Source organism: Rhincodon typus, chromosome 4, assembly GCF_021869965.1.
Source record: "Rhincodon typus isolate 14 chromosome 4, sRhiTyp1.1, whole genome shotgun sequence".
Taxonomy (NCBI): Eukaryota; Metazoa; Chordata; class Chondrichthyes; order Orectolobiformes; family Rhincodontidae; genus Rhincodon; species Rhincodon typus.
This window is the reverse complement of record NC_063335.1, coordinates 119,402,356-119,420,656: the sequence shown is the minus strand read 5'-3', so window position 1 is coordinate 119,420,656 and position 18,301 is coordinate 119,402,356. Positions and strand designations below refer to the sequence as shown.

General features: G+C 40.1%; 1 protein-coding gene across 1 annotated transcript in view; it reads left to right on the top strand.

Annotated features, from left to right (window-relative positions):
- Window positions 1–11,925, top strand: part of b4galt6 (UDP-Gal:betaGlcNAc beta 1,4- galactosyltransferase, polypeptide 6) — a 23,211-nt gene extending 11,286 nt beyond the window's left edge. The window contains exons 5-8 of the mRNA XM_048595593.1: window positions 353–540; window positions 2,389–2,511; window positions 5,681–5,782; window positions 8,435–11,925. Coding sequence (XP_048451550.1) covers window positions 353–540; window positions 2,389–2,511; window positions 5,681–5,782; window positions 8,435–8,582 — 561 coding nt within the window. The 3' untranslated portion in view covers window positions 8,583–11,925. The remainder of the gene's footprint in view (window positions 1–352; window positions 541–2,388; window positions 2,512–5,680; window positions 5,783–8,434) is intronic.
- Window positions 11,926–18,301: the final 6,376 nt, after the last annotated feature.

Here is an 18,301-nt window from a genome sequence, read left to right as displayed (position 1 = left end):
ACAGTGACAGGGTTTTGACACAGTGACAGGGTTTTGACACAGTGACAATGAAGGCACGACAATTTAGATCTAAGTCTGGATAGTGAGTGACTCAGAAGGGACCTTGCAGGTGGTGTTCCTATGTAACTAATGCCCCTGTCCTTTTAGTTGGTAGAGATCACTGGTTTGGAAGGTGCTCCCAAAGGAACCTTAACTTGATGCAGTGCACCTTGTAGATGCAGCTTGCTGTGTGTTAATTGGCTGCCACGTTTCCTATGTTATAACAGTAAAGAACTTTGGAACATCTTCTGCTCGTGAAAGTTGCTCTGGAAACACCAGTCTTTCAGGTGTTTTTTGCCTTTCCCCACCCTAGGCTGGTAACTATCCTTTCAACCGTGCAATGCTATTTAACGTTGGTTTTATGGAGGCTATGAAGGATCTAGATTGGGACTGTCTCGTTTTCCATGATGTTGATCACATTCCAGAAAGTGATCGCAATTATTATGGATGTGGGCAGATGCCACGGCATTTTGCATCAAAGCTGGACAAGTACATGTACCTGTAAGTATCTGGTGCACTCTTTCATATCTTTTTATAGTTAACAATCTGAAATAATGGTTTTGGTGGGGGGAAGGGGAATGCAAAAGGGACTAAATCACCTCACATGTCGTAAGCACTGAAATTGAAAGGTAAACCATGTTACAATTGTTAAGTGACGGTGGTATAGTTACAATGTCACTAGACTAGTGATCCAGAGCCCCAAGCTCATGTTCTGAAGTCATGGTTTCAGATCCCAAAATGGCAGATGGTGAAATTTGAATCAGATGAAAATCTGGAATTGAAAGCTGGCCTAATGGCTTCCATGTAACCACTGTTGATTGATTGAAAAAGAGCATCTGATTCACTGATGTCCTTTCAGACAGGGTAAATGCAGGAAGGATAGTCCTGAAAACCTGGGAGTCCAAAACCAGGAGGCCGTAGTCTAAGGATACGGAGCAGGCCATTTAGGACTCAGATGAGGAAAAATGCTTTCACCCAGAAAGTGGTGAGCCTGTGGAATTCTCTGTTACAGAAATCAATTGAGGCCAAAGCACTGAATGTTTTCAAGAAGGAGTTAGTTCTTGGGGCTAAAGGGATCAAAGTATATGGGGAGAAAGCAGGAACAGATACTGAGTTGAATTAATAGCTATGATCATGTTAAATGGCAGAGCAGACTTGAAGGGCTGAATGGCCCTGCTTCTCTTATTTTCTATGTTTCTGTGATCAAGAAGGATCCTTTAAGGATGGCAGATTTCCTTCCCTACCTCGTCTGGCCTGCGTGTGACTCTTAACCTGCAGCAAAGTGGTTGACTCGTAATTACCCACTGAAGTATCCCTAGCAATTCAAAGCTGCTCTGACCAAGGGACAGTTAGGGATGGGCAATAAATGCTGGCGTAACCAGCAATGCTAACATTTTATAAATGAGTAAAATGAAATTATGTAATTCTCTCAAACAAAAAGCTAATTTCTGGCCACTGTTCATTCTGCATCCCAAGTTATACCCAATAGGTTGTGGAATGGTCACATCAAAAACAGAAGACTGTAAACTGAGATTATTTGCGTCGTTGTCTGATGAGGATAACTTGCTGCAATTTAGAGTGAATGCATAGAGTTACATAGAAATTGTGGCAGAGCAGCAGGCTGTTCAATCTAACTGATTCTATGCAGATCTTTATTCTCCACATGTTTCTTCTCCATCTATGTATAAGCTCATCAGCATAGCCCTAGCAATCCCTTAAATGTGGCCACTGCATTGATTTTCAGTAACTTTATAAACACTTTCATCATTCAGAGAATGTGGATGATTAACAGAGAATGCTGGAGAAACTCAGCAGGGCTGGCAGCATCAAAGAGAAGCAGAGTTAATGTTTTGAGTCCAATATGACTTTACTTCAGAACTAAATTTCTGAAGAACCAAGAAACACAACGGTTATCAGGTTTGATTCTGAAGATGGGTCGTGCTGGACCCAAAGTGTTAATTCTGTTTCTCTCTCCGCAGATGCTGACAGACCTGCCGAATTTCTCCAGCATCTGCAGTGTTTTGTTTCTATTAACAATAATAATTATCCAGAATCCCTTCATGTTGCTCCATATTCTTTTTAAAAAAAGAATTTTCATAATTTGTGTTTAAGCTGAAACACACCTACAATGTTTGCTTTCCTTTTAACAAATTGCTGATTCTATGTCCTGTATGTTTTATGTTTTCTCGTTAACACATTGAATATCTTTCTCAATGCATTAACAAATTACTGGGGTGAGTTTTCTATTTCTATTTACTTTGTAGTCGTTTTTGTTTAAAATTTCATACCACGCAGTCCTTGGATGATTGTCTCATTTTTTTTTTCCTCCATCCCCGCCTCCTTTTCTAGTCTGCCATACAATGAGTTCTTCGGTGGAGTCAGTGGTCTAACAGTAGACCAATTCAGGAAAATCAATGGCTTTCCCAATGCCTTCTGGGGATGGGGTGGCGAAGATGATGACTTGTGGCGTAGGTAAGAGTCTTTTCAGAAGTACAGATTTAAAACTGGTGGTCGTGGCTCAAAGCTGAGCTGACTTTTTCTGTTTAAATACTTTACATTTTCATTCATATGCCAGAGATGAAAGCTATTTGAATTTGAAATGGCATAATTAAAATGGCATTCAGTTGTGGTGCCCACAATTAGCTGCAAAAATTAGAGGAGAATTATTTAAGCTCTGTTCTGCCTCAAATTAGGTGGTTCACTTTTCTACCTTAAATATGATGTGAATCTGAGATTTTGGAATATTTCTTCTGGAATAGAAATGACTGAAGGGATTGAGTAGCAATTAAGTTGTGAAAGGTTTTTGACCCTTTTGTCTTTGGGAATAGTTTCCTTCTATCTACTCTGTCAGGACTTAACACCATGACTTTGAGCTCATAAATCAAATCTCCGCTCAAACTCCTCTGTTTTAAGGACAGCAGCCTTTGCTTTTCTGATTTATCCACATAGCTGAAGTCTCCTCGTCTCTGGAATGCTGATCGTAAATTTCCTCTACACCCTGCCTAAGACCTTCACAGATGTTGGAAGGTGGGAGGCCAATGCAGGTGTATCTTCATAATGAGAACCATGGTACCACCCTAGTGGTTTTGTACAGGATAGCCAATATAATTTGTAGCTACATGGAGGCATTTCAACTTTGAGCGGATGAAAAATAGGACTTTTGTGCCTGTAATTTCTGTTAGGCCCAGATTATAATTAGGTTTATCCACTTCGGTTTGGAATGGTGTGCACTCTGCCATAGAAGAAGCAAGTGTTCTAAAGAGTGATGTAGAATCGAGGAGTGGCTGACATTTCACTCGGATTCAGAGCACAATGAAAGTGAAACGACATTTCAGCATATAAGCTAACTCTCCTCCTTTCACCCCGAAAGGTCCTATTTTTATGTATACATGGTGTGTAAGATGCATAAGATAGTATATAAGAACACCAAAAATTCACCCAGGCTCTTAGACAGCACCTTCCAAACCTACACTTACTACCATCTAGAAGGACAATGCTAGCAGATACATAGGAACACCATCCCCTGTGAGTTCCCCTCCAAGCCACTCACCTTCCGGACTGGCTTGGAAATATATCATCATTCTTTCAGTGTTGCTGGGTCAAAATTCTGGAACTTTCTGCCTGATGGCATTGTGAGTGTCCCATTGTGAATGTGGACTGTGGTGATTCAAGAAGGCAGCTCATCGTCACCTCCTTTAAGGGTGCCTACGGACAGGCAATAAATGCTGACTCAGCCAGCAAGGCCCACTGAGATAATTCTTAAAAAAAAAAGCTAGCTCCCTCCTCCCCCCATTTCAATCACGACTTGCTGTAATCTCATTAATAGTTATCTTCAGTTTTTCACCCCACAAACTGGTGTTTTTACCGACTGGTGCCTTACGACTGTATGTAACAATTCAAATGTATGGTATACACTGTGTTGTAAAGATGCCTGGGAGCTTAAGGCACACCCACACAGCGCTGACCCAGTGTCATGATTGATAAAGGTGGTAATCATCCATGCTACACTTTCAGATATTTTCTAATCAACCTGTTCAGAGACGTAATTACTCAATACTGAAGTCGGTGGCTCTTGAAAATACTTGGCATACAAACCAACTTCTGTTTGTGAATGATTGAGGCTTCACAGGCCACCTCATAGGTCAACATTTTTGGTAATAGGGAGGAACTTAGAAAGATTAACGTCCAATAATTGAGTTGGGTGAGATGGTGGAAGGGTGAGTAGAATGAAATGGAGGATGAGTTGTGGTCTCATTCTGCAGTAGAAGAAACTATTGCTGCAGTAACAACAGCTTGCATTTATATAGAGCCCATAACATAGCTAAAGACATTCGGGTGTATTAGTAAACAAAATTCAAAATTTGAGCAGCACAAGGTATTAGGAAAGGTAACCAAAAGCTTTATCAAAGATAATGATGTTTTGAGAGAAAGAGGGAGAGAGATGGACAAGTTCAGAGGGAATTCCTGAGTTTTTAGACAGCTGAAGGTATGGCCATTAATGAGAGTGATGAAACTTGGTGAGGCACAAGGGACCAAATTGGGAACACGGTCTCTAAGGATTGTAGGGGTCAAGAGTTTACAGAGGGGCAAGATCATGGAGTGATTTGAAAATGAGGATGAGAATTTTAGAAGTGAGTTATTATTGGGATCAGAGCCAATGTAGTTCACTGAGCCCAAGAATGGTGGGCGAACAGGCTTAATTGAATTAGGATCCAGGCAGTAGATTGTTGGGTGAGCTCAAGTTTAAGAAAGGTGAGAGGCTGGCCAGGAAAGTATTGGAATAGTTGAGTTGAGAGGCAGTGAAGGCACAAGTGAGGTTTCCAGCAATTGTTGAATTGAACTGCTAGTGGAGAAGAATAATGTGTAGTGTCTTTTTGGCAGTGCAGAGGAATATGTGTCCAAAGTATGTTAAGGTTGCGAGCAGGATATTTAGAGGAGGATAGTAAAGGAAGAGTAGAGTTCAAAAAAGGCTCAGAAGATGAATAGAGTAAATTGTAATAGAAGTGTTATTATGAGGTTATCAAATACATTGCTTGGGGTGCAGGCAGTAAGTGAACCTGTTTCTCCAACATTGAAATTGAAATAATCACGTTCAAGTCATAGCTTTTCAATCTTGGGTCAAAAGTAGATAGTCTGCCAAAAACTCATAGGAGTTACATTTTAATTTTAGATAATACGTTGGTGAGGAAGAATTTCCTCTTTAATGTGTTTAAGTTAGAAGTTGGTTAATTGGTAAAATTGTAAACAAAAGTAAAGTAATAGGACATTTGGATACCTTTTAATTTTTAATATGATTGCATCAGTATAGATACTGAATCAGTTCGGTCCCAATGATTCACCACAAAAGATCACTTCTTGCTTCAAGTGCATTTTTTGACTTGCCTGTCCCAGAGAGTGACTGATCAGATCAAATAGCAATTGGGCAGCACTTGCTGAATATTCCTGATGGAACCAGATCATAGAATCCCTACAGTGTGGAAACAGGCCCTGGCATTTATTATATATATATATATCTTAAAATTTGTGTTTTTTATGTGTATTATTTTGCCATTAAATCTACTAAGTACGCTAACGAATATATTCCATGAAGTTTAAGACAAGTTGACTGACTTAATAATTCTGTTTCTCATTCATCTTGCAGAGTTTCCTTTGCAGGATATAATGTGACAAGGCCAGAAGGAGATCTGGGAAAATACAAGTCTATCCCCCATCATCATCGAGGGGAAGTGCAGTTTCTAGGCAGGTAAGTAGTCAACCTACTGGACACGTTTTCAAAGTGTACTGGACATTTATTAGAAAATACCCTTTAACTTTTACCTACAGAATTGAGAAAACAATTGATTTGAAAGCATAAGACTTGAGGGCATTTCAAGTACTTTTGAAAATGCATTACTTGGACATGGGCTGGTGCTTGAAAATATAAATGTTTGGAGACTTGATATGCTTAATAGATTACCATATTACTTCTCTTCTGAAGTCTGGGTTTGAATCCACCCTAGTCACACAGCATCAAAATTGTTCTCTGTGCTGGCTAAAAGGATCCTGACTGGAACTGTTTTCAGAATTCAAAAATTCATAGTCACATAGACAAATGCATGTTGATTAAGGAAAGCTAGGATAGATTTCTTAAGGGAAACCTTTTTTTTAAACCTCCCAAGGTTTCTTTTGAAGGGATGTCGAAGGTTGATAATAGCACTGCTGTTGGTCTGTACATGAACTGCCAGATGATAGTGCTACGCAACAGATTTCTGAACCCTTTCTAGTTTCACAACATTCTTCCTATAGGAGGGAGACGAGGATTGCATGCTATACTCTAAAAGTGGCCTCACTAATGTCCTGTACTGGTGCAACATGACCTCCCAACTCCTATTCTCGATGCACTGACTAATAAAGGCAAGCATATCGAATGCCTTCTTCACTATCCTATCCAACTGTGATTTCAAGATCTCTTTGTTAGTCAACACTCTCCAGGTCCTTATCATTAAATGTATAAGTCCTGCCCTGATTTACCTTTCCAAAATGCCATGATGTGGAGGTGCTGGTGTTGACCACCTGCCGAGCCTTATTATTTGACACACCACTCACACCATTTATATGATCTTTTGATCTCTTTGCCTATAAATTCTGTATCTGTGTGCTGCTGTCTCGCTTCACCTGATGAAAGGGCTACGTTCCAAAAGCTTGATTTCAAATAAACCTGTTGGACTATAATTGGTGTCGTGTGACTTCTGACTTTTTCCAAGATGCAGCACCTCACGTTTATCTAAATGAAACTCCATCTGCCACTCCTCGGCCCATTGGCCAATCTGATCAAGATCCCGTTGTACTCTGAGGTAATGTTCTTCGCTGTCCACTACACCTCCAATTTCAGTGTCGTCTGCAAACTTACTAACCATACCTCCTATGTTCACATCAAATCATTTATATAAATGACAAAAAGCAGTGGACCCAGCACCAATCGTTGTGGCACACCACTGGTCACGAGCCTCCCATCTGAAAAGCAGCCCTCCACCACCACCCTCTGTCTTCTACCTTCCAGCCAGTTCTGTATCCAAATAGCTAGTTCTCCCTGTATTCCATGTGTTCTAACCTTGCTAACCAGTCTAACACCAGGAACCTTGTCAAACACCTTACTGAAATCTATATAGGTCACATCCACCACTCTGCCCTCATCAATCCTCTTCCTTACTACTTCAAAAAACTCAATCAGGTTAGTGAGACATGATTTCCCATGCGAAACATTTCAATGAGTCCAGCTGCTGCTGACATTGCTCCCTTTTCCATTAGCTGAGATGAGATGAGGGTTGGGGGAGGAGGATGGGGACATAGGGGAGACGGAATGTGTCGCTGAGAGAGCTGTGAAGCTTGGGTTGTGGCAGAGGCTGGGTGGTTAAAGGGGAGGTTCCTGGGTATCTCCTCAACCATCCTCCTTTTACTGAGCAGGCCTTGCTGTGCCATTGACTGCTGAGATCATGTGTAGAAGGTGGTGAGGGGAAACAGGAGGTGCAGCACCGTCTCCTGGAAGGACCTGTCCCTGGGCAGTATGACAGCTGAAGAGGGCTAGCTAGAGGCACAAGGATTGTTGACAATACACCGCCAAAAGCAGACGCTCCTGTTGGTCTCGTCGGATCTCGTCCAATCTCCCCAAGTCCTGGTTTGCACTTCTGTTTGTACCATCTTGGAAACTACCTGTACTGCTTCAGTCACTTAATAATTCCAAGGGGCCCTTTGCATGTATGAGCTCATTGCGCCACCTAGAGGTGGTGATTACAGCATTCGCAGCTTTAGTACAGATGCTCAGAGGTTTTGACAGGAAAGCTGGAGTGGAAATTTTTCAGCTGTTAGAAAAGCCAGTAATTCAGACAAATGTCAAAAAAAAAACACTACAGGAAAGATGAGTGAAATGTTTCTTTTATTTTCTGCAAAGCGTAATTATAGAAGCATTCAATAGTAATTTTCTTGGGCGAATTGGGATATGGTCTAAAAAGAAACTTTTAAATCTGTTGGGAAGGAATAAGGCGAGGATAAACCTTTTGAAAGAACTACTGCCAGTAAGCGAAAGATGAAGTCACCATGGTCCCAGAAGGCTGCTCTCTCATTGGAGAGGGACAATTCATGGTGGGTTAACCTCAGGGTCATCCCACCCAGGTGAGGGGCGAGGTTGAGAAGGCAGGACCTTCACTGTAACCTCAGCTGGTACAGGAATAGAACCCACATTTTTGTTGTCACTCTGCATCACAGACCAGCCCTCCAGCCAACTGAGGTAAACTAACTGTGAACGAAATGGCCTCTTCCTTTGTTGTCTGATTCTACAAACTTTATTCTGATACTTGTAACCCAGGTTGGATTACTTCACTACTCATTTGATCATTCCGATGTCATTTTTTCCCCACAGATATAAATTGTTGAGGTATTCTAAAGAACGTCAGCCCCTGGATGGGTTGAACAACCTGAAGTATGCTCCAAATATAACCCTGCACTTTTTGTACAAAAATATAACAGTGAACCTTACACCAGAGTTGGCTCCTGTAATTGAAGGCTAAAGAGGATGGGACCATCTGAAATTTCTAACGGCTTCCCTGGAACATTGTGGATTTCAGAGCATTTTTGTTTAGTGGCAGTTCAGTGAAGGACTTTAAGGGTCTTGAGGAACAGCCAAACCACCTCAGCTGTGGATGATTTAATGACGGCTTGAGTCCTGAATTTTGAACAGCTGATTGTGTCTGCATGTCGCACTAGCTTTTGCTAATGAATTCGCCCTGCACTTTGAAAGACAACGTGTCATCATTCTGAAATCAAGAGGTTTACAGCAGGGCTACTTTGACTGTTAAGTCCTTGCATTATTGTCTAAGCTTTCTCGTTGTGATCAGCTGTTCTTGTATAAAGGTGTTAAAGCCAATAGAATTTCCATTTGTATGTATTGCATAACATATTGTATTTTTAGCTAAAATGAAGGCTTGAAATAATGCTATGGATTTGTAAATATACTGTAAAATTGTGCACTTTGCCACTCCTTTTTTATACCATTGAACTTATGCATTTGTGTGATGTTCCTTTTAAAAAGGAGATATATAATATATATATGTATGTAACTTGGCATGTAAGAACAAAATGTATATAGTCTTTAAGACACATTATTTTAATTTCCATACTGAACAATGGGGAGATTGCAATATATTGTCTCGTTGCTGTTAGCTAAAACCATAACTTGTAACAGTAGGATTCTACACTGCCAAGTCACTTCACCTTCTGGTTTGATTTGAAAAAGACATTTTTGTTCGTAAAGTAAAATGAGTTTAGCTTTGGATTATCTTCTGATGTGTGGTATAATGCTAGTTGATTCATTTATGTATTTGGGGAAGGAAAGCTTAAAACCAAGATGTGTGGGGGATGTTGGGGCAGGAGGGAAGTGTTAGGTATTTGCTTTCAAAGGATTTGAAGATAAGCTACAAGCTAAACCAAATTTCATCTTGTAGGGTTTAGGGTGTGCTGCCTTAGTTACTGAGCAGCTGGTGCAAAGGTATTGATGGTTCTCTTTACAAAACCAAATTTCTTGCCTCACTGTTCTGACTGGCTGACCATCTTTTATCATTCCCCTGCATGCTAAGAAATACGGCATTTATCAATTTGCCATATTTAGATACGTGTTTATGAAGTGAAGCCTTGTTTTCCATAATCTTTTCACGCTGGGGGGGAGAGAAAGCAAGCATTCTAAAATTAACACTTGTATGCTAATAATTATTTTCATTTTTTAAAATAAAGCATGTGGTGAGTAACTGGATACAAATTTAAAAACAAAATTTTATGAATTGCTGTATATATGCCAGTACTATTCAAATAATGGAATGATTCTGTGCAAACAGCTTCCTTTCAGATAACGTCCCATTCCTTTAATTTTTAAGATGGGATTTGTTGACTCTGTCTTTGAGAACCTGCCTTTACTTTTGGTTTAACCTGATGGAAATTGATACAGCTGCTGGTCTCTACCATTAGGGGAAGGGCAATATGCATTCCCCTTTTAAAACCTTAAAATAATCCGTTTTCTCATTTTTTTTTTTTTTCTGTTCAAAATGTATGGATTCTTTGAAGAGCCTGAGAAACATTTTCGTTACTGATCTGTGAATGATTGCAGCAGCTCTTCAGTTGTGGATGAGTCTGGTATTGTTTGTTTTCATTGTATATTTGCAAATCTTTTATGTGTAACTTGTCAAAATTGTTAGTAATCCACACTTGAGAACTTTTTCCTATGTTTTTGTTTAGGATTTATACTTTCATCAACTGTGCTTGAATACACTTGGAGAGTGGAAACCATGCAAAATGGTTCCAAAAATGTCATAAGTAGTCAAAAGGAGTTGATTGGCTTAAAAATGGATCAAACAGTGTTGATGAAAAGGTGCAGGTGCTTCATGAGTACTGGAAGAAAACAAACCCATACAGGCTTCAAGAAAAGTAAGAGCAAATTTTCTTACCATAAGATTGGATGATTACTTTAGAAAGTACTTGGGGTAAGGGCACAGAACACAAAGCTGCTGTCACTAATGACAGTGACATTCAGGCTTTGGTTTGTCTGCCAGTTGCAGATAATCGAAATCAGTTTATTCTTAATCTAATTCTGGATAGAAAGAGTTACCATTAGATTATCAAACCGTAGCGAGTAGACTCTGGAAGAATAAGAACTATAATACCTTGAAAAAGACGTGCTCATAAATCTTATGCTGATTATAATGAAGTTCACTTCAAACAGAATTGGAAGCTGCAAGATTGTCTTTTAAAGAATGGAAGATGTAACTAGGAGGATGTTGTTCTGGCCTATGTTATCTCTTTGTTGAGCTGAATGAACAAAGATTGAGACAAATGTTCGATGCTTATCCTTCTAACGGGTAAGTGGTATCAAGGTGCCTGAGGAGAACCTTTGGGTTTTGCAGGAAGGGGCATTATTGATTTGTTGATTCACTGCTGTGAATAAAAACATTTGATTTCTTTTTCCATCTAATTTAAAGATTGTTAAATCGAGGCCAAAGATTAAATGTTCAGGGACTTCTTGCCCACCATAATCCACAATCTGATTTTATAAAAGTCAAGATACCAATCATCAATTAATTAATAAATAGTTTTGTCAAATCCAGCTCCACCCCGATGTTAAAAAAAATTTGAAATGCCCCCTCGTTTTGCTTCTAAATGACATCTATCATCTAGCTAAAATTTATTAAAATTTTCTGGTAGGGAAACTTATTTTCAAGAAGACTGCGTTCTAAAATCTAGTTTTTGTTTAAAAGTTTGAGTCAAAGGAGCTGAAGTTGAATCCTTTCATTTGTATTTTTTCTTTAATCTTGATGTGAATTCTTAAGATTTGCTAATATCTTATAACTCTGTTAAGGTGGTATACTTGTATGTGGTCTGACATTTTTTTGTGTATCTTAGATGATTTTATTTCTCAGTATTAACCGAACAGATTGTGCACTTTAATGTTTATCTATACATGTACATGTTTTATATAAAAATATATTAAACGTGTATGTATTGGATTCTAAATTGGAAGGGAAGAAACTGCATTTGCAGTTGGTGAAAGCAGGTAATTGTGGCAGCAATAATTAAGGTTTTAGCTCAAATTCCAATGACCATTTGCTGAGTTGCCAATCATATAACAGTACAATTACAGGTTCTTTACACCATTCAAAATACAGTATAAAGCCAGTTCATAGGCAAAAGTAATTTATTGTAGCATGCTGCAGGAAGAATTAAAAGGCATGCTTAAATTGTACAAATCACAGTTAACTGTGGTGAATTGTTTCTAAGAATCTTTGTTGTCTTGTGGGTATGTTTGTGATAATATTTGTATGTTTTGTATCATTCTTTTATGAGAATAAACAATACCAGCACCGAAAGGCCTTGTGTTGAATTTTCCCACATCCTTCTATGAAATTTAAGGAGGTAAAAGTTGCCACGTTACTGGACTAGTAGCAGGGATCAGCTAGCTCAGTTGGCTGGAGAGGTGGTTACAATATAAAGTGGTGCCAGCATTGTGTTCAATTCTCGCACTGGCTGAGGTTACTGTGAAGGTCCTGCCTTCTCAATCTTGCCTGAGTCGTGATGACCCTTGAGTTGAACTCCCCACCAGTCGTCTTTCTCTTTAATCCATGGATTAATCAGACTATGGCAACTTTACCTATCAGCAATGCAGACGGCTGGAGTCATGATTCAGATGTAGAAGGTCAAAATCCAGCAGCAACAGGAGTATTTAAATTCAACTAATTAAGTTATTCTAAAAAACAAGTAAAATGAATGGTGACGACTGACAGAATTATCAGTTGCATTAAAGGTTCGGCAGCATCTGTGCAGAGAAAGCAGAGTTAATGTTTCAAGTCTGGTGACCCTTCTTTGGAGCCTTTTAAAGACCTTCTGATTTGAAATATAACTCTGTTTCTCTTTCCACAGATGCTGAGTTTCTCCAGCAATTTCTGTTTTTGTTTCAAATCTTCAGAATCCGTAGTTCTTTGTTTTGTTTTATTTTATTGTCCTACAGGTCCATCTGGTTATGATCTTGTTCAAGAAAAGGTTGTAAGGAAAAACCAAGTAATTGCAGACCAGTCAGATTAACTTTGATAGTGTGGAAACTTGTAGAAACAATAATTCAGGATAGAATTAATACTTACATAGACAAATATAGGGTAATTATGGAGAGAGAGCATAGATTTATTGAGGGGAAAATCATGTTTAATTAACTTCTTTTAAAGAAGTAATGGAAAGAGAGAGCTAGTGAGGGTACCATGGTGATGAAGTTCCACAGGCATTTGATACTGTGCCACACAATAGCCTTGAGAAGTTCTAACTCTTGGAATTAAAGACAGTAACAACATGGATGCAAAATTGGCTGAGTGGTAGGAAACTGAGTAATGGATATTTTTCAAGGAGAAAGGTTTGAAGCAGAGCTACACGGGCACCTTTTACATTTTGTGATTTATATAAAATGATCTAGATCTTGGAGTACAGTGGGCAATGTAACACTTCAAAAGAGCATAGACAGGTTGGTGAAGTGGACAGACAGATGATCAACGCGGAGAAGTGTGAGGTGATACATTTTGGGGGAAAAAAAGAGCATGACCATGCTATGACAAAAGTTTAATTTATTGCTGTGTATGGATAGTTTACACTGTCCCCCTCTAACAACTGTTCACTGTTGGCTTGCCTGGTTCAACCCTTACGCAATTGTAGCCCGAATGTCACCCTCAATGGCTTCTTTTCTACTATGTTACCTCTGACCTCGAGTTATCCTGGCCCCCCCTCCTATTTTCTATCACTCAGTAACGTAATCTGAACGCACCACCAGCTCTATATCACCACGACCTCTCTCTCAATTCCTGTCTCTCTCAGCAAAGTGCTTGCATATCTGTTATTGGTTGAGCAGAAGTTCCTCCCGGTTAAATAGAGGGAACAACAAAGCCATTGATTTCCATGCCCACTGTTCCCTAGCTACTGAATCCATCCCTTAGCAACCATTTGAAGCTAAACCAGGTCAGGCTGTTAATGAATAGGTGTCCTAAATGACCCCAATATGAATTTCTGAACATATATCAGCACTTACTCCGGTTCCTATTTTCTCTATTTTGATGTCTCAGCTAATGAGCTGCTGAAGTGTTCATTTATTAATTTCTGTAGTACACAGGCATGCAAGAAGTTAGGAAAACAGGGTTATCACTTAATGAGAGTATAATTGAATACACATGAGGAAGTTATGCTTCAATTATACAGATTACTGATGAAACAACTTCTCAAAATACGATTACTGGTCACCTCCTTTAAGGTAGGACATAATGTCTTGGAAATCATTCAGAAAAGGTTTACCAGACAAATACCTGGAATAGGTGGGTTTTCTTCTGAGGAAAAGTTGGACTGGATAGTCTTGTATCCACTGGAGTATGGAAGAGTAAAAGGTGACTTGATTTTAAAATGTATAAAATTCTGAGGGATCTTGACAGAGTGGATGTGGAGCAGATATCCCCTCATGAAGGGGAATCGAGAAGTTGGGGTCACCCATTTAAAACATGAGATTAAATTTTTTTTCTCCCTGACATTGTCTTTCGTTATCCACCCTTGTAAAGGTGGTGTAAGAAGAGTCCTTAAATATATAAAGCACAGGTGGATAGATTATTGTTAAGCAAGGAGACTATGGTAGAAGTTTCTCAGACATAGGTATGAATGTGAATTTAAGGTTACAATCAGATCAGCCATGATCGTATTGAACAGGCTGGTTGGTGCTAAATGGCCTTGATCATGTGTTTTCTTCCTGTCTTTTACCATTGTAATGCACCATTTGGATATCACTTGTGTTCTATACATCTTAAATGTGAAGGCGTGCAAAACTCTACTGTTCAAGTGTGAGGTCCTGCACGTTGGGAGATCAAATGTTAAGGAAAAGTATACAGTTAATGGCAGGACTCTGAACAGCATTGATGTACAGATGGATCTTGGGGTTCAAATCCTAGTTCCCTGAATGTAGCCATGCAAGTAGTTAGGATGGTAAAGAAGGCATATGACATACTTGCCTTTATTGGTCGGGGAATTGAAGACAAGAGTCAGGATGTTATATTGCAGCTTTATAAAACTTTGGTTAGGCCACACTTAGAGTATTGCATTCAATTCTGGTTGCCACATTATAGGAAGGATGTGGAGGCTTTAGAGAGGGTGCAGAAATGTTTTACCAGGATGCTGCCTGGTTTAGAGGGTACAAGCTAAAATGAGAGCCTAGAAAAACTCACTGTTTTCTCTTGAGTGATGGAGACTGAGGGAAGACTTGATAGAAGTCTATAAAATTACAAAATGCATAGATAGAGTTGATAGTCAAAATCTTTTCCTCAGAGTTGAAATGTCTAAAACTAGGGCGCATGCATTTAAGGTGAGAGGGGAAAGTTCAAAAGAGATATGAGGGACAAGTCTTTTACACAGTGTGTGGTAGGAGTCTGGAATGCACTGCTGGGGGTGGTGGTGGAGGCAGATACAATAGGGGCATTTAAAGGACTTTTAGATAAGTGCATGAATATGGAAGGAATGAGGGGATATGGACCATGGGTAGGCAGAAGGGATTGGTTTCATTTGGTCATGTTTGGCACGACATCGTGGGCTGAAGGGCCTGTTCCTGTGCTGCACAGTTCTATGTTAAAATCCCTACTTGTACCAATGGGATCAGCTTAGCTCAGTTGGCTGAACGGTCCGTTTGTGAGGCAATATGATGATAGTGTGGCTTCAATTCCTGCACTGGCTGAGGTTATCATGAAGGACTCTCCTTCTCAACCTGTCCTCTCACCTGAGAGTAAATCACCACCAGTCGTCTCTCTCACATAAGAGAGCAGCCCTATGATCTGGTAAGACTATGGCACCTTGACTTACACTAATTTTGTTTACCTGTCAACACCCTATGGATGCTGACCTACATTGGCTCCTACTCCAACAACACCTGGATATTAAAGTTCTCATCCTTGTTTTTGGATCCGTCAGTCTGTCATGAGTTGTCCTTATAAAAAGATGCATTTTGTTAAACTTCTTCATATCACAATCATCGAGATAATTTGCAAGAAAAGAAATTCAAGGCCAAAACTGCATTAGAGGAGAGTGCTTATTATTGGCAAATGGACAATTGGCAGAGTCATTGACATGTAGATTGCACCATTTAATGATGATTGATAGTTAACTGACAAGCTTTGTTTAAATTTTGATCCAAGGAGGTTGAATCTGATTTGTCAGAGCATTACCAGAGAAATGAACTGGCAACAACTGTCACCTATTTCATTGATAACAAGGTGTACTGCTGGATGAACACAGCAGGCCAGGCAGCATCAGAGGAGCAGGAAAGCTGATGGTTCAGTTCTGGACCCTTCTTCAGAAAAGCCTTTCTGGGTTATGGGGAAAGGCAGGAAAGTGGAGTTGAAGATTGTTAGATCAGGCATGATCACATTGAATGGCAGAGCAGACTTGATGGGCTGAATGGACTATTTCTGCTGTAATATCTTATGGCCCTAACAGCATCTACTCTTGTTTAATTGATAAAATTGCCAATATAAGTGAGACAGTTAAAGCACATGAACTAATAAATGGGTGACTTTTATTAACAACAGATAACATTTTAGCGGGAAGATGTGCTTTTATTGTGCAGTTGCTCGATCAAAAATATTTAAGAACCAAGCAAATCATTGACAAATATTGAGTTAAACTATGATTCACAAATAAAATTTTGACCACTTATTAAATAGTTTGTAGTTTCTTTCCATGCGATTTACCATTTCAATCTGAATGGAAAATGTGAAGAAACCGTTGCTGTTTACTCGGTCTAGTGTGGGTTTCTGATCATTCCTGTGGTGGAATAGGAGTAAGGACTCAACAGAAGTGCAAGAGTGTAGTGTTGATGAGGGGATTCACCTACACGGAAAACCACCTGAAACAAGAGAGAGGAAAAATATAATCTCAGAGCCATAAGAAATATGGAAATATGTAGGCTGTTGGCCCCACCACTTCCCTAGCCAGTCAATGGGATCATGGCTGACCTAACACCCCCCTTTCCCACCTTTTTCCCCCACATCCCTTCATTTCCCAACTGCTCAAGAATCGATCTATCTCAGCCTTAAATATACACAAGGACTGCCTCCCCACAGCCCTCTGTGGGAAGGACTTCCAAAGACACTCAACCTTCTAAGAGAAGAAATTTCTGCTTAGTCTTAAATTGGAGTCCCTTAATTCTGAGTCTGTGCCCTCCAGTCCTAGACTTTTCTATGAGTGATATTATCCTCCTAGCATTTACCCTGTCGAGCTCATTAAGAATCCCACATGCATCAAGGAGATCACCTCTCATTTTTCTAAACTCCAATAAGTAGAGTCCTGAAACCTTAACTCTGTTTCCTCTCACAGTCCAAAGACGTGTAGGTTAGGTGGTTTGGCCATGGGAAATGCAAGGTTATGGGAATAGAGTAGGGGGTTAGGTCTCAGTGGGATGTCCTTTGGAGGGTCGATATGGACCAAATGGCCTGCTTCTACACTGTATGGGTTCTATGATCATAATTCACAAGGAATACGAACATATGAACATATTTTATATACAATGAAAACAATGTTGCTTAGTTGGCAAGGGGGCTCTAATTTAAGCAATCCCAAGCTATTTGTTCACCATGCAAGCTTAATGCTGAAACAGGGCATCTCAAAGCCATCCTGCGAGTCATTTTTCTTAGTTTATTGCACAATTTAAGAGGGATCTGAGGGATGACAGCTTCACACAGAGAGTGGTGCGTATATGGAGTGAGCTGCCAGAGAGTGGTTGAGGCGGATTCAATGGCAACATTTAAAAAACATTTGGATAGGTACATGGATAGGGAAGGGTTTAGAGGGATATAGACCAAATGCAGGCAATTGGAACTAGCTGAGTAGGCACCATGGCCAGCATGGACCAGTTTGGGCTGAGAGGCCTGTTTCCATGTTGTGTTACTCTATGACTCTAAATTCATGAACAGGGAAAAGGCTGCTATGTTTAGACCTGAAAACTACCCAGTCTAGATCACCTGGCAGGGTGAGGTGTCCTAGAAAGTTGAGCAATTGGTTTTTCACTGTATTGCTGTGCAGTAGCATTACAAGTAGTGATCCCCACTAGCCAGGTGCTGTCGTCAAGCTGAAAAGCATTTCTGCCAAAGGTGCAAATGAGCAATGTGCAGCATGTGAATTTCAGTGTTGGTGTGGTGCTAGGTACATAGGCAATCTATCCCAAAAACTAGCTGACTGTTTAAACAGCTCATAGATTTAGCGACCGCTTTGCAGAACATCTACATTCTGCTCGCAGAAAAGACCCTAAACTACCTGTGGCTGCCACTTTAACACACCACCCTGCTCCCTGTCCAACATCTCTGTCTCTGGCTTGCTGCAGTGTTCCAGCGAAGCCCAAAGCAAGCTGGAGGAACACCTCATTTTCCGCTTGGGGATCCTACAGCCTTCCGGACTCCATATTGAGTTCAATAATTTTAGGGCCTAAACTCTCCCATGTCCCAGCCACCTACCCCATACACCAGGCCTTGTTACCACATAGCCTGCCATTACACACCCCCTGTTGTTAGTCACTAACAGTCCCCATTAACAACTATTCACCCTCCCAGCCTGATCATTTGCAACTCCTTTGTCCGTCTAAAAGGCATTAAGGTGGACAAGTCCCCGGGTCCGGATGGGATCTATCCCAGGTTACTGATGGAAGCGAGAGAGGAAATAGCTGGGGCCTTAACAGGTATCTTTGCAG